This window comes from Furipterus horrens, unplaced genomic scaffold (genome assembly GCF_987537825.1).
Source record: "Furipterus horrens unplaced genomic scaffold, mFurHor1.1.pri manual_scaffold_21, whole genome shotgun sequence".
Classification (NCBI taxonomy): domain Eukaryota; kingdom Metazoa; phylum Chordata; class Mammalia; order Chiroptera; family Furipteridae; genus Furipterus; species Furipterus horrens.
The window spans coordinates 1,624,900-1,637,323 of record NW_028327191.1 but is presented as its reverse complement, the minus strand read 5'-3'; the positions used below and the strand labels follow the sequence as shown (position 1 = coordinate 1,637,323).

Below are 12,424 nucleotides of genomic sequence, written 5' to 3'. Positions count from 1 at the left end.
TTATCGTTCATCATTTTGATCTTTTTTTTTTTTTTTTTTTTTTAAGTAAGTCCCTTTAAGATTTCATATAATAAGGGCTTGGTGGTGGTGAGCTCCTTTAGCTTTATCTTGTCTTGTAAGCACTTTATCTGCCCTTCCATTCTAAATGATGGCTTTGCTGGGTAGCGTAATCCTGGTTGTGGGTCCTCGGTTTTCATCACATTGAATACTTCTTGCCAGTCCCTTCTTGCCTGCAGAGTGTCTTTTGCAAAATCAACTGAGTCTTATGGGCATCCCTTAGTAGGTAACTCTCCACTTTTCTCTTGCTGCTTTTAAGATTCTCTCTTTATCTTTAACCGTTAACATTTTAATGATGATGTGTCTTGGTGTGGTCCTCTTTGGGTCTAGCTTGTTTGGGACTCTGTGCTTCCTGGACTTGCATGTCTATTTCATTTTCTTCCATTATTTTTCCCAGTAGATTTCCTATTTCTTGCTCTTTCTCTTCTCCATCTAGCACCTCTATCGTATAAACATTGGAACGCTTGAAGTCGTCCCAGAGTCTGCTTATACTATCCTCATTTGCATGGATTCTTTTTTTTTTTATCATTGTTTTGATTGTTTTTTTCTTCCTTGTGCTCCAAGTCATTGAGTTGATTCTTAGCTTCATCCCCTCTACTGTTGTTTCCCTGTAAATTGTTTTTCATTTAAATTGGTGCATCCTTCGTGTCTGACTGGAACTTTTTATGCTGCTGAGGTCCTAGGAAGGCTTAAAGGAACAAACCGCAGTGAAAAGTGATATTCAGTCTGGGCGGAGTCCTCGCTGCCATCTCTCCTGAGCTGCCTGCTCAGGTGGTTAGAAAGGGGCGGTTGTGGGGCCCAGGCCAGAGCATGGCTCCTCTTCTCAGCCTGGGGCTCCTTCCAGGCTGTTGCGGCCTAGGGCCCTCCACGCTCTGGACCAGCCGGTGACATCGGAGGGCTGGCAGGGACTCTGCAGAGCCTTTCCTCACTCAGAGCCAATAGTGCAGGTCACACGGGGAGCCTCACATGTATGGTGATGCGCTTTTTAAAAAAATTATTTTCTTATTTATCTTTAGAGAGGGGAAGGGAGGGAGAAAGAGAGGGAGAGAAACATCGATGTGTGGCTGCCTCTCGCACGCCCCCAACTGGGGACCCGGCCCACAGCCCAGGCCTGTGCCCTGACTGAGAATTGAACAGTGACCTTTTGGTTTGCAGGCCGGCGCTCAATCCACTGAGCCACACCAGCCAGGGCAGGTGACATTTTAATTGCTCACATCTTAGAAGATATTATACCAGAGGTTTTTAGTGTCTCGGGGGGCACGTGGGGTTCTCCCCCGCAAATCCACACCTGCTCTGCCACAGCCAGGAGGCCCATGAACCCATACAATTGTGACTTTTGTAAACTATCCACTGAGAACAGTGGGGTGTCAGGATGATCGTAGCCTTTTGAAATGGGGGTTGCAGTCTTGCGTTATTTTGTTCAGTCATAAAATTGAATAAAGCATATGTGGGGCCCCAAAAGCCCTTGGAGGAAGCCCAGGACTCAGGGGCTCAGGCCTGCACTGCCCCTGCGGTCCCTGGAAGGTACCCTCGCCCCTCAGCCAGGCTGGAGCGAAGCCTCCCGTGGTGGCGATGATGCTCCTGTGTGGTCATGTAGGAGATTTTCTGAGGGCAGAGCCTCTAGTCTTAGTAAAATCTCAGCGGGTTGTCTGTCTCAAAGGGTCTACAGTGTGAGAACAGCTACCTGAGGCGCAGGAAACCAAGCAGTTCAGATGTACCTGAACTTCTAAATGGCATCAAAGTTTATGCTTTTTGTAGACAAAGTACGAAGTACAGCTGACCAGAAAGGAGGAAGCGAGATGCTTTCCACACATAATCACCATTAACATTTCGGTGACTCATTCCCGGCAACGGCCTCTGTAAAAGTGTATGTCTGTGTGCTTAGTTCTGAATAAATACTTATTTTGAGAACAATATAAAATGGGATCTTAATACACATATAGAAATTTTACAGCCTTTTTCAGATTTACTTGACCTTGAACATATTTTATGTCCAATACATTTGCATACACAGCTGTACATTATTCTGTCATACCAATCTTTTATAACTGAGTAAATTAATCTTCTGTGGATTTATAGTCTTCTGCCCTTGATTTTGCTATTAAGAACAATGCTGAAATGCTGATCTCATAACTAAGTTTTGTACACTTAATTTTTCCCACTAGAATTAATTTCTTTAAGTTGAATATTGGGTCAAAGTTCTAGACACATTTTTAAGGCTTCTTTTGGTATGGAATATATCATAAGTGAAACTAGGCATTTTTCCTGATGACACTTTTGCAGTGATTTATATGAGAGTCCAAATAACAAGATTGTGTTATGGGTTAGCTGAATCAAGATTGTTTGGGAAACCAAATGATATGTGCAATTTTTAGTGAGCTATGTTTTGATGCATTGTCTATTAGGTTCTTTTTTTTTAAATCATTTTCTATTGTATTTTTTTGTCTGTTAGCTTCTTCAATGGGACATTTTAAATGAAGGAGAAAAGGGTTGATTTTATATTATATTAATTTCTGTAATTAACCCTGGCTGGTTTAGCTCAGTGGATTGAGCGTCGGCCTGCGAGTTAAGTGTCGCTGGTTCGATCTTCCAGTCAGGGTACATCAGAGAAGGAAAACTCTGACTCCAAAAAACCTCCGCTGCCTTGCGGCATACCTCTTCAGGGGAAAGGCTAAGGGAGTAAACCCCTACAGAAAATCCGGAGCCGGAGTCCCTAAGGCGGTTTGACGTTGTAGTCAACACCGGCAACTCCTGCGGCGCACCTGAAGCCAAGCTGTATTGACTCTGTCTTTCCCTTGGACCCTTCAGCTGCGAAGAGAGGGGGGGTCTGCTGCATGGGCAACAGCAGACCCTCCATATCACCCTGCCCAGGCTCTGTAGCTTCAGCGTCATCGCAAGATGTCGATTCAACACGGGAGGAGACAGATACCATGTCACTCCCGAGTCGGACTGCACAGCCATTCTCGGCGGTGCAGATAGACTCTTAGGAAGCTACACCATCGTCTCTCGAGATGGACGGCTGCCGACGACGACGAATTTCTGTAATTCTTATTTGTATAGCTCTATTTGATTCAGAAAGAACAGTGGTTACATCGTTGTTTGTTTACACACTAAGATGTTCCTGGAAGAGTCGCGCTGTCAGTAGGTGACCATGGCGGAAGCGCAGAGCGCTCTTCCAGGGCCTCGCTTTCTGCCTGTGGCGGTGGCGGCGCCTGTCCTGCGGTGGCGCGTGTGCTGGGCTGCTGCTGCCGGCGCGGCCTGCCAGGCCTTTTCTCTTGGTCTTCCAAGCAGGACGCGGAGCCTCACGTGCCTGCAGCTGTATCAGCATGTGCTGGCGCTCTTGTTATGCGCTTAGCAAGATGAGGCTGTGAGCAGTTACGTGAGTGTAACTTGTCCTTCTTGGAACGGTCACAGTAGGGTGTCGTCCTCTCCTTCCGGAGACCGCGTTTCATTTGTGGAGGCTCTGGGTTAAGAGAAAGCACTTTTGAAAATTAGCAGCAGTCATGCATTTGAAATGGCAGTGTATGTAGTGTCATGTTGAATTGATGTTTTTTAAAACTTCTGTAAAGATGTAAAGAATTTAAATGAATCTTTACACATGTACTGAATTTTTCTTTCTTTTCTTGGTCTGTGTTCATGTGTCCATCTGTGTCACTAGAGACTGTTAGGACAAAATAGCTTCTTATTCGTATATAGAGAGACACACACAGCTTGGCAGAGAGTACAGGTTTCTTCTTCCTGTATTACTCTAGGGAGCTGAGAATCTTACTGTCGGTGGCGTCAGGCGATCGTGTGAGGCTGTGTCTGTGCCGGGGACGTGTGGGCTACTGCCACGCACTTCGCCAGAACTCGATAGCCAATGTTTTTGTCTGTGAACTACCTGTTAGAATTTGTAGGTGGCATTTACGATATAGCCTGGCATTTGTCTTAGATTGTTTTGAACCATGTTAAGGAAATAATGCTTATTACTGTTCATTTGGCATTTTAATTCTTTTCACACCTCATTTATCAAAATATGTATTTCGTGCAGGTGCCCCCGACTGAGACAGTTCCTCAGATCAAGAAAGAAAAACATAGTACTCAAGCTAAAAATAGAGCAAAAAGGAAACCTCCGAAAGGAATGTTTCTTTCTCAAGAAGATGTGGAGGCTGTTTCTGCCAATGCCACTGCTGCTACCACGGTGCTGAGACAGCTGGACATGGAATTGGTCTCAATCAAACGACAGGTACCCACAGCTCAGTCCTGGGTAAAGCTTTCTAGGTGTTTTATTGGATGTTCTCTGGCCAGAAATCTCACAAGGGCATTTTGTTTCTAAGGAAGTGGACAGACGATCTTAGGTACAAGCACATTGATTTTTCTTAAATTCACATTGAAATTGGTGTGTGCATGTGTGTAAACGGTGTGTGCATGCTCACTGATTTTCACACGGCGAACGTGCCTCGCTAACCTCTCTCTGCATCGAGAAGTGGAACGGTACCTCCCAAGCCCCGCTCGCTTCCCCATGGTCACTGTTGCTCACCCAGCACAGTGGCCACGACACTCATGCCCTCTGGCTCATTCCTGCCTTCTCCAGCGTGTGGCCGCTGTTCTGACTGATAAAACCACAGATTACTGTGACCCGCTGGGGATTTCATATAAAAACGGTGTGATGCGGCTTCTCTCATATCTGACTTCATTCAGCACGTGCGATCCGTCCAGGCAGCAGAGAGCCATAGTTCTTTTGCCATCTCCCTGCTGTGTAAACGTCCTACGAAGGAAACGCTTGGGTTTGCTCCCGGTTTTGGCCGTTGCAAATAATACTGATAGGCACGCTTTTTCACGTGATTCTTGGTTCCCTGTATGTGCCCTTGTTGGGTCCATCCCCAGGGGTGGGGTTGCTGGATCAGGGAGTGTGGCCGCGCCCCGGAAAGCAGCGCCACACAGTTGTCCAGAGGGTCATCAGCTTGGTCAGGCAGGGCTGCTTACGTTGCGTCGGGTTGCCATGTCCTCTGTGGGGAGCTGTGCTGTGCATTGTGAGATCTTTGGCAGCATCTCTGGCCTTGACCCATTAGATGCTACCGGCACCCTCCCCTGGTGACCAGAAATGCTTAATTTTAAGGCAGTCCAATTTCTCATTCCGGTCTGTTATGGTTCGTGCTCTTTGAGTTCCATTGAGAGCCTTCCTTCAGGCCACGAAGATGCTTTGTCATGGGGCTCTAATGTTGTTTGGCCTTTTACATTTTGGTTTTCAGTCTACCTGGAAGTGTGTTTTTGTGCATGTTATATGTGGGGCCATTATTTGTTTGATTGCTTTTTTATATGGATATCTTGTTAAGTGGGGCCTGTGTTCTCAGTCCATTGTCCATGTGTACAGTCAGGTTTGGGGTGTCCTGCAGTCCCTTTGGCCTGTTTGTCCTTCACTGTCTAATTATGGGAACATTATAAATCTGTCCTTGTACAGTAAGCCCTTCACGGTGTCTTGGCTATTCAGGGCCCTTTGTAGTTCCAGAAAAACAATTCTTCTAGAATTTTGATTGGCATCGTATTTAGTTTATAGATCAAAATAGCATCTTCTGGTTCATGAAATGATATATTGCCCTCACAGAGCTATTTAATTTCTCTGTTTTGTTATTTTCTAAGCATAGGTTTTCTTATATCCTTTGTTAGAGTAATTCCTAGTGACTTGGTACTTTTTCAATGTTCTTATAAAGGATGTTGTTTTTTTAATGAGTCGCTTTCTACTTATTTATGGCTGGTGTGGATGAGAAATGGCTTGTTTTACTCTTCATTTTGCCTAGCCCATTGACACTGACAATCCTGCTGCGCAGCCCAATGTCCTTTCACGTGTCACTCCCCCCACACCCCTCCCCCTGCCCTCCCGCCCTCCTTCCCTCTGGAATTCAAGACAAATTGTGGACTGATGGTTTACTTTTCTTTTTGCTGCTTTGAGTTTTCATCTTGATGGTTGGGTCCCTTGGAAGGTTAAAGAGGAGGCCAGCTGTCATTTCAGAGACAAGAGGAGAGGGGTCAGGGGCCCCAGTCTGTCTTTCGGTGCAGGAGGCAGCACAAGCCAGGCCCAGGTGCGCGTAGTGGCGCCAGAGCATTGACTCCTTGTCTTGGCTGCTGGCACAGCTGCATGCTGATCTTAGGAGAATCACTTTGTCTTCCTGGGCCTCTTTTCAAATGAGGGGATTGATCCCGGCCTGCCCGACCCCCCAGGACACATGGCCACGGCTGGGTGAGAGCGCGTCCGAGCCCTGCCTGCCCTGGATGCCTGCGCCTGGTTCGGGCTGGGGGCCCTCGGTGCCTTTCCATCTTCCTCTGGGAGGGGACTCGTCGCCCTCCGTGGAGGGTGTGCCAGAGGTCTTCTTCCCCACAGCTCTTCCTGACTGTAGTTGGGTAGGTAAGAGAGCCTTTGGCCTTTAGAGCCAGGGTCAAGGGCAGGAGTTTTCTATGTGAGGGCAGCTTCCCAAAGCTCCCATCGTTGACGAGAGAATGCTGGAGTCTGACTTACCGACACAGAGGACAGTTGCTGACCTCCCATCGCCTCTTAGGGCTCCTCCCAGTGACCGTCAGTGACAGAGTGACGTTTCCTTCTGGAGGCCCCACGTTTTGTTGCAGATCAGGTTGCTATTCACCTGAAAATGACAGAAAACCTAACAACTGCTCACACAGTTAAGGATTTATTTTCATCACATGGCAAGAAACCCCACCGCCACTGGTGTTGGCATTAGACACCTGGGCAGTGACGTTCTTGGGGGATCCTGGCGCTTTTTCCTCTGCACCCTCAGTTTATTGGCCGTTCATGTTGCTTGTGGCATTGGTCCCATCGGATGCTGCAGGAGCTGCTTTTGGCCCTCGACCAGCGCTCAGGGCTGGGAGACTAGGAGATGGAGGCGGGACGACCCCATCCGCCCGCTCGCTTTACCGGAAACCCCCAGTCTCTGAGCGCGCCAGAGCTTCGCAGTGAGGCTGCATGGCCAGGGGCCTTCCTGAGCGCGGGATAAACTGTCTCATGTGAGAGAAGAGTCACGAAGCATACAACAGGGAAAAGGAAAGCTGTGTCAACCAGGAGCTCTAGATAAGGCAGGCGCCAGGCCAAGTGGACCGCTTTTCTTTTTAACCTTTGAAATGCCGATTACTTCTGTACCCTGTTTCTCACCCAGTGCGCTGCTGCCCTGGCTCCCTTTCCGGCTGCACTGAGGCGGCACAGCCCTTACCACAGGAGCGGCCACGGGTCACTTCTGCCAGGAACAGCGGTACAGGCTGATGGGGGCTTAGAGCTAACTTCCCGTTCAGAACCTGTGGGCGTCTGCCTGTAGCCATTTATCCTATTTTGTGCTGCTTTACTGGTTTTAGGGAGAGAAGACGTGTTCATTCAGAAGGGGAAAGTGTGAGAGATCGCGTGCCCCTAGCGCCTGGCGTAGAGCTGCCCGGCCCCGGGAGGTGCAGGGGGGCCCCCCTGCAGCCCCGCCCCTGCAGGAGTGCGCGCAGAGCTGGGGGGTGGCCGTGGGGGGGTGTCGTGGTTGCATCTTCCTTCTGATCAGGGGAGGGGCGTGCACGGGAGGGGCAGCGACTCACAGCAGGAGGTGGGAGAGTCTGGGAGAAAACGAAGGGATTCCAGGCTCGTGGAGGACGGACACACAGCTTCCGGAGGATGGACACACAGCTTCCGTTCTCGCCCGTGGAAGGAAGCCCGTGGGCGCCGGCAGCAGTGCTGGGCTCCGGGGCCGCTCCTGCCACCCCAATGGGCAGCGGCGCCCCTTCCGTCTGCTGCGCCGGCGCAGGCGCCCAGCTTGGCTCTGTGTGCCGGGTCTGTGTTCTGTGCAGGAAGGCACTGTTGTGATACAGGGGGGTGGGGGGAGAGGGCTGTTTGCAAGGGGCCTCTGCCACTGTCGGCTCCTTGGATGTCCCTTGGAGTTGCTCTGAGCGAGTCAGCTGAAGAGCCCGGCTGGTGCTCTCACAGGAGACTGTAGGGACCTCAGTTTTTGGGTACCGATCGGCTAGGACCTTCTTTGTTCTTGGTGTTCTATGTCCTTTGGTTTAGTTGTTTCCTTTGCATGCTTTTATAAAAGGTCTTCATTGTTTTAATCTTCCAAAGAAGTGCCTGTATTTATTTACAGGGCTTAGGAAAGGAAAAAAGCTCTAGAAAAAGGAAATTTCAAAATAGGTCTGAAGTGAGTGCCCGAGTCAGGTGAGGAATGGGTCCAGGCTGGGGTCTCGCTCTTCCTGGGGTCACTTCCAGGTGGTGAGGGCGGTTCTCCCCGAGCCTCTCCACCAGCCCCCTCTGGGCCCCACCAACGGGCCCGAACAACGAACGATGGCTCAGCCCTCGTCAGCCCCGCCCCCCTGCGCCAGCGATGTGCTTTACTGTGCAGAAGCCGCAAAATCCAAGCTTGTGCATGTCTATGCGGGTGGCACAGAGGCACCAGGCCTTGGGAGCGCAGGTCGGACATGCTCCCACCGATTAGTAACAGGTATTGATGCCCGGAGAGATCGTGGAGGCGCCCTGGGTGGACTGAGGCACCCACGGAGATGTCTGGCTCTCCTGGGGCCACTCTTGGGTTTGCGAGAGCGTGTTGATCGGGAAGGTACCCTGGCCCTACACTTTGCCGCAGGTTTCGTGATCTTGGGGCCGGAAGGGCTTTTCCCGAGTTTTTCCCCAGACAGGTAGTAGTTGTGGTGGCGCAGGGGTGGCCGGGGCAGAGTACAGACAGAGAACTCTCCAGCTGCACCCTTTCTGCCAGAGATCTCCCTTCTCCAGCCCTTCCCGATGCCTTTTACTGTCCTCACTGTCAGCTCCCTGGGTCAAGCCGCAGTGGTTTGGGAAATGGTGACTTTCTGATCATCTCAGCTGATCGCCAGTTTCGGCACTAAGGATGTTTTGGGTGGTCTGCACACTCACCCAGTAAAACGTCCAGTCCTCATTTTCTGTCACCTGGACCACCCTCTTCAGAACTGTTGGTCAGTTTTGACTTCTCAGTATCAGTGACCCACTGCCCTTTCCCGACCACAATCCATGGGTACTGATGGAGCCAGCGAGGACGTCCCGTTTCTCTTCAGTGTCACTGGCTCTCAACTTCTTCTCTGATGTCCGGTCATTTTCCTGTCCTTTCCTGCAGGTGCACAACGCGGAGCACACTGAGGAGCGCTGGAGCTGGGCGGCCCCCCCACGCCCCGGCCCCTCCTCCGGCCCCCCTTGAGTCCTACCTCTGGCCCTCCTCCAGCCCCACTCTAGCGCCTGCAAGAGGATGCCTCCTGCTGCCCTGCAGACTGGCCCACTGCACCCTACCTCAGAGTGCTTCATTCCTAAAACAAAAATTTTTTCTCTCTTAGATTCAGAATATTAAACAGACAAACAGTGCTCTCAAAGAAAAACTTGATGGTGGAATAGAACCATATCGACTTCCAGAGGTATGATTATGTTAACATCATCTCAGAAGTCACAGCCCAGTTTTATGTGTTTAAGATATAGTATCGCCCTGGCTGGTGTGGCTCAGTGGATTAAGTGCCAGCCTGCAAACTAGAAGGTTGTTGGTTTGATTCCCAGGCAGGGCACAGGCCTGGGTTGCAGAGCAGGTCCCCAGTTGGGGGGCGTGTGAGAGGCAACTAATGGATGTACCTCTCACACACCGCTGTTTCTCTCTCCCTCTCTTTCTCCCTCCCTTACCCTTTCTCTAAAAGTAAGTAAATAAAACCTGTTTTTAAAAAGAGTGTAATGTTCATGTAGTAGCTCTCCAGTATATATATACACCTATTAGAAAGAAGGTGTGAATAGACTTTTATAACCCTAATTGATGTTAAACTTCTGATATAAGAAAAAGATCCCTCAGTCCTCGTAAGGACACGTGGCATGCTAACACGACTCGTTTGGACCTCCAGGTCGCTCAGAAAAGTAATGCGCGCTGGACCACAGAGGAGCAGCTTCTCGCTGTACAAGGTATGGTGACGTCCTCCTTCTAAAGGGCCTTTGGAGAAAGGGGTGCCCTGCCCTGCGCTCAACACATGGCTCCTGGCTGAGGGGGGGGGGGGTTGCCTTCCTGCAGAGGATGGCGTTTTACCCGCATTCCCACGTTCCCCTGGGCTGTACTTTCTCCCTTTGTGTAAAATTGCGTGTCAAATATCAGTTCAAAATATGTGAGGAGTTCGTTTGAACGTTGTGCATTGGGTTGGGTATTGAATAGTCAGGAAGTATAAAACCCCGACAGGCAGACTTGAGTGTTAGGTTTGGGGTGTTCTAGTCCTGGGGACCCTGAGAAGACAAATGTGGAATGTCCACAATCATAGAATAAATTGTTGGGTGACTTCAGCTTTCGTGTGACATCTGATGACAAGGTGCAGATTTCTGGCCGACAGGGTCACACTGAACTTTGATCAGTCATCCACGGGATGTCCCTAGACTGCTCCTCTTCCCACCAGTCTAGGGCACTGAGGTAGTGCTTGCTCTGAAAAGCCCGTGTGTTTTCTTACCTGGATGTGAGTCTTAGTTGTGTGTGTTTTTAATTGGTTTTCTCTTGTATTGAAAAAGGCTCTCTTATGTCCATAGCCATCAGGAAATACGGCCGAGACTTCCAGGCCATCTCAGATGTGATTGGGAACAAATCAGTGGTACAAGTGAAAAACTTTTTTGTAAACTATCGACGTCGCTTCAACATAGACGAAGTCTTACAAGAATGGGAGGCAGAGCACGGGAAGGAGGGGACCAATGGGCCCGGTAACCAGAGACCTGTCAAGAGCCCGGAGAATTCCATCAAGATTCCAGAGGAGGACGATGAGGTAGGCGCAGCAGCGGGAGCGCTTCTCTGCCGGGCTGACGCGCCCTGTCCCTTCAGCTTCCTCACGGAGGACCGTGTTCAGTGGCAGGAATGTTTTTAGGTTTTAGCTCTTGTCAGGAACTTGACTTTTGCCTGTAAATATGTGTGTTGAGTTCATTTAATTTTTGGTCACTGTGTGTATTACTCACATTTGAATTCCTGCACAAAATCCCAATTTCATCCTGGTTTCCTGCAGCCTCAGAATAGTCTGCGTTACCAGTGTTTCTTCGGGTACAGTGTGGACTCTGCCACAGGACAGTAAGTGGGGAGTGCCCCGAGGAGCATCCGCAAAGTGTTGTGGGGCCGACGAGCCTCACGGTGCGTGTGCGCAGCCAGCCAGGTGCTCCTGTCCGTCTCTGCTGTTGGGGACTCGCTGGCTTCCGTGTCGACGGGGACACTTCCAGGTGTCGTGGTTGTCTGGGACCTCCAGGACGGTGGCACTGATGTCATCAGCCAGTCGGTGGAGAGCCGGCAGGGAGATTGTTGAGGCCCCCTGCGTCCTGTGACAGACTGTTGCCATTTCCTGCGTGTCACTGGGCCTGGCTTGCCACGTCCTTGCCCTCACTCCCACCGGGGAGGGAGTGCGCTGGGCGCGGGGAGGAGTTCGGGGCCAGTCGCTCTGTGTTTGAGTTTGTTCCCTGACGTGGTAGCTTAAGGGTTACCTCAGCTTTAAGGGGAAGTCACTTCCTCCCCCGAGGCCCCAGCATCCCTGTGGGGAGGACGGGAGCTTCCCTGTCCTGTCACCTCTGTGTGGAGGCCGCCCAGAGGCCCGGCCCGGCCCGAGCATGGGGGCCGTCGGCCAGGCAGCGCCGGCGCGTCCTGGTGTTAGCGCCAGACTCCAGAGCCTTCTGCCGGACAGAAGCCTTTGTGATGAGTGCGCAGAGTCTGTAGTGGCACCCACGTAAGGGTTCCCCATGTCGCCCTGTGCAGGGCCAGCCTGCGACCCCGGGCAGTGACAGCACAGCGGCAGTGACTTTTGTTCCAGTGTGGTTGCCCCTTTAGCGGAACATGAGCCTCCTGGACTTGGCTTAGGATGCAGTGAGAAGACACGGGTGCCTGTGGGCAGAGCATTAGAAACGCACAAGAAAGGCAGCTTTCTCTCCTCGGTCCGAGTGGCCGGGGGCCGGCTCCCTTCCCTCTGCGGGCGCCACGACATGGCCGTGCTCGGTGCTTAGAGGGTGGCGGTTGGCTAGGGCGCCCGTTCCCGTGCGTGTATTTCTCGTCCTTTCTGGGCTCGTTTGCTGGCAGATGTAGATCGGCCGAGTCTTTTCTGATCCGTCCAGAAGGTCCATCCTCAGTGGTCCGCTTCCCAGGCTGATGCCACATCCCAGCACCCCCATGACTCTCCTCCGCCTCTTGAGGGCTGCGCGTCTCCTCGGTGTTTGATCCTGCGTGTGTCAGCTCCTCAGAGTCATCGCGTCGTGTGTGGTCTTTGTGTTTCCTTTGAAGTCGCTCTCCCACTCTCCCTCTGTCTCTCCCTTTCCCTCTCCGTCCTGCCCAAGGGCCCAGGTGGTTGGAGCATCTTCCTGATACTCAGTTTGCGGGCACATACAACACTCACCCAATGAACGCAT

General features: G+C 51.0%; 1 protein-coding gene across 1 annotated transcript in view; it reads left to right on the top strand.

The window, feature by feature from the left end:
* Nucleotides 1-11,163, top strand: part of RCOR1 (REST corepressor 1) — a 75,133-nt gene extending 63,970 nt beyond the window's left edge. The window contains exons 8-11 of the mRNA XM_090265621.1: nucleotides 4,088-4,282; nucleotides 9,373-9,450; nucleotides 9,919-9,976; nucleotides 10,583-11,163. Coding sequence (XP_090121747.1) covers nucleotides 4,088-4,282; nucleotides 9,373-9,450; nucleotides 9,919-9,976; nucleotides 10,583-10,911 — 660 coding nt within the window. The 3' untranslated portion in view covers nucleotides 10,912-11,163. The remainder of the gene's footprint in view (nucleotides 1-4,087; nucleotides 4,283-9,372; nucleotides 9,451-9,918; nucleotides 9,977-10,582) is intronic.
* The last annotated feature ends 1,261 nt before the right edge of the window (nucleotides 11,164-12,424 follow it).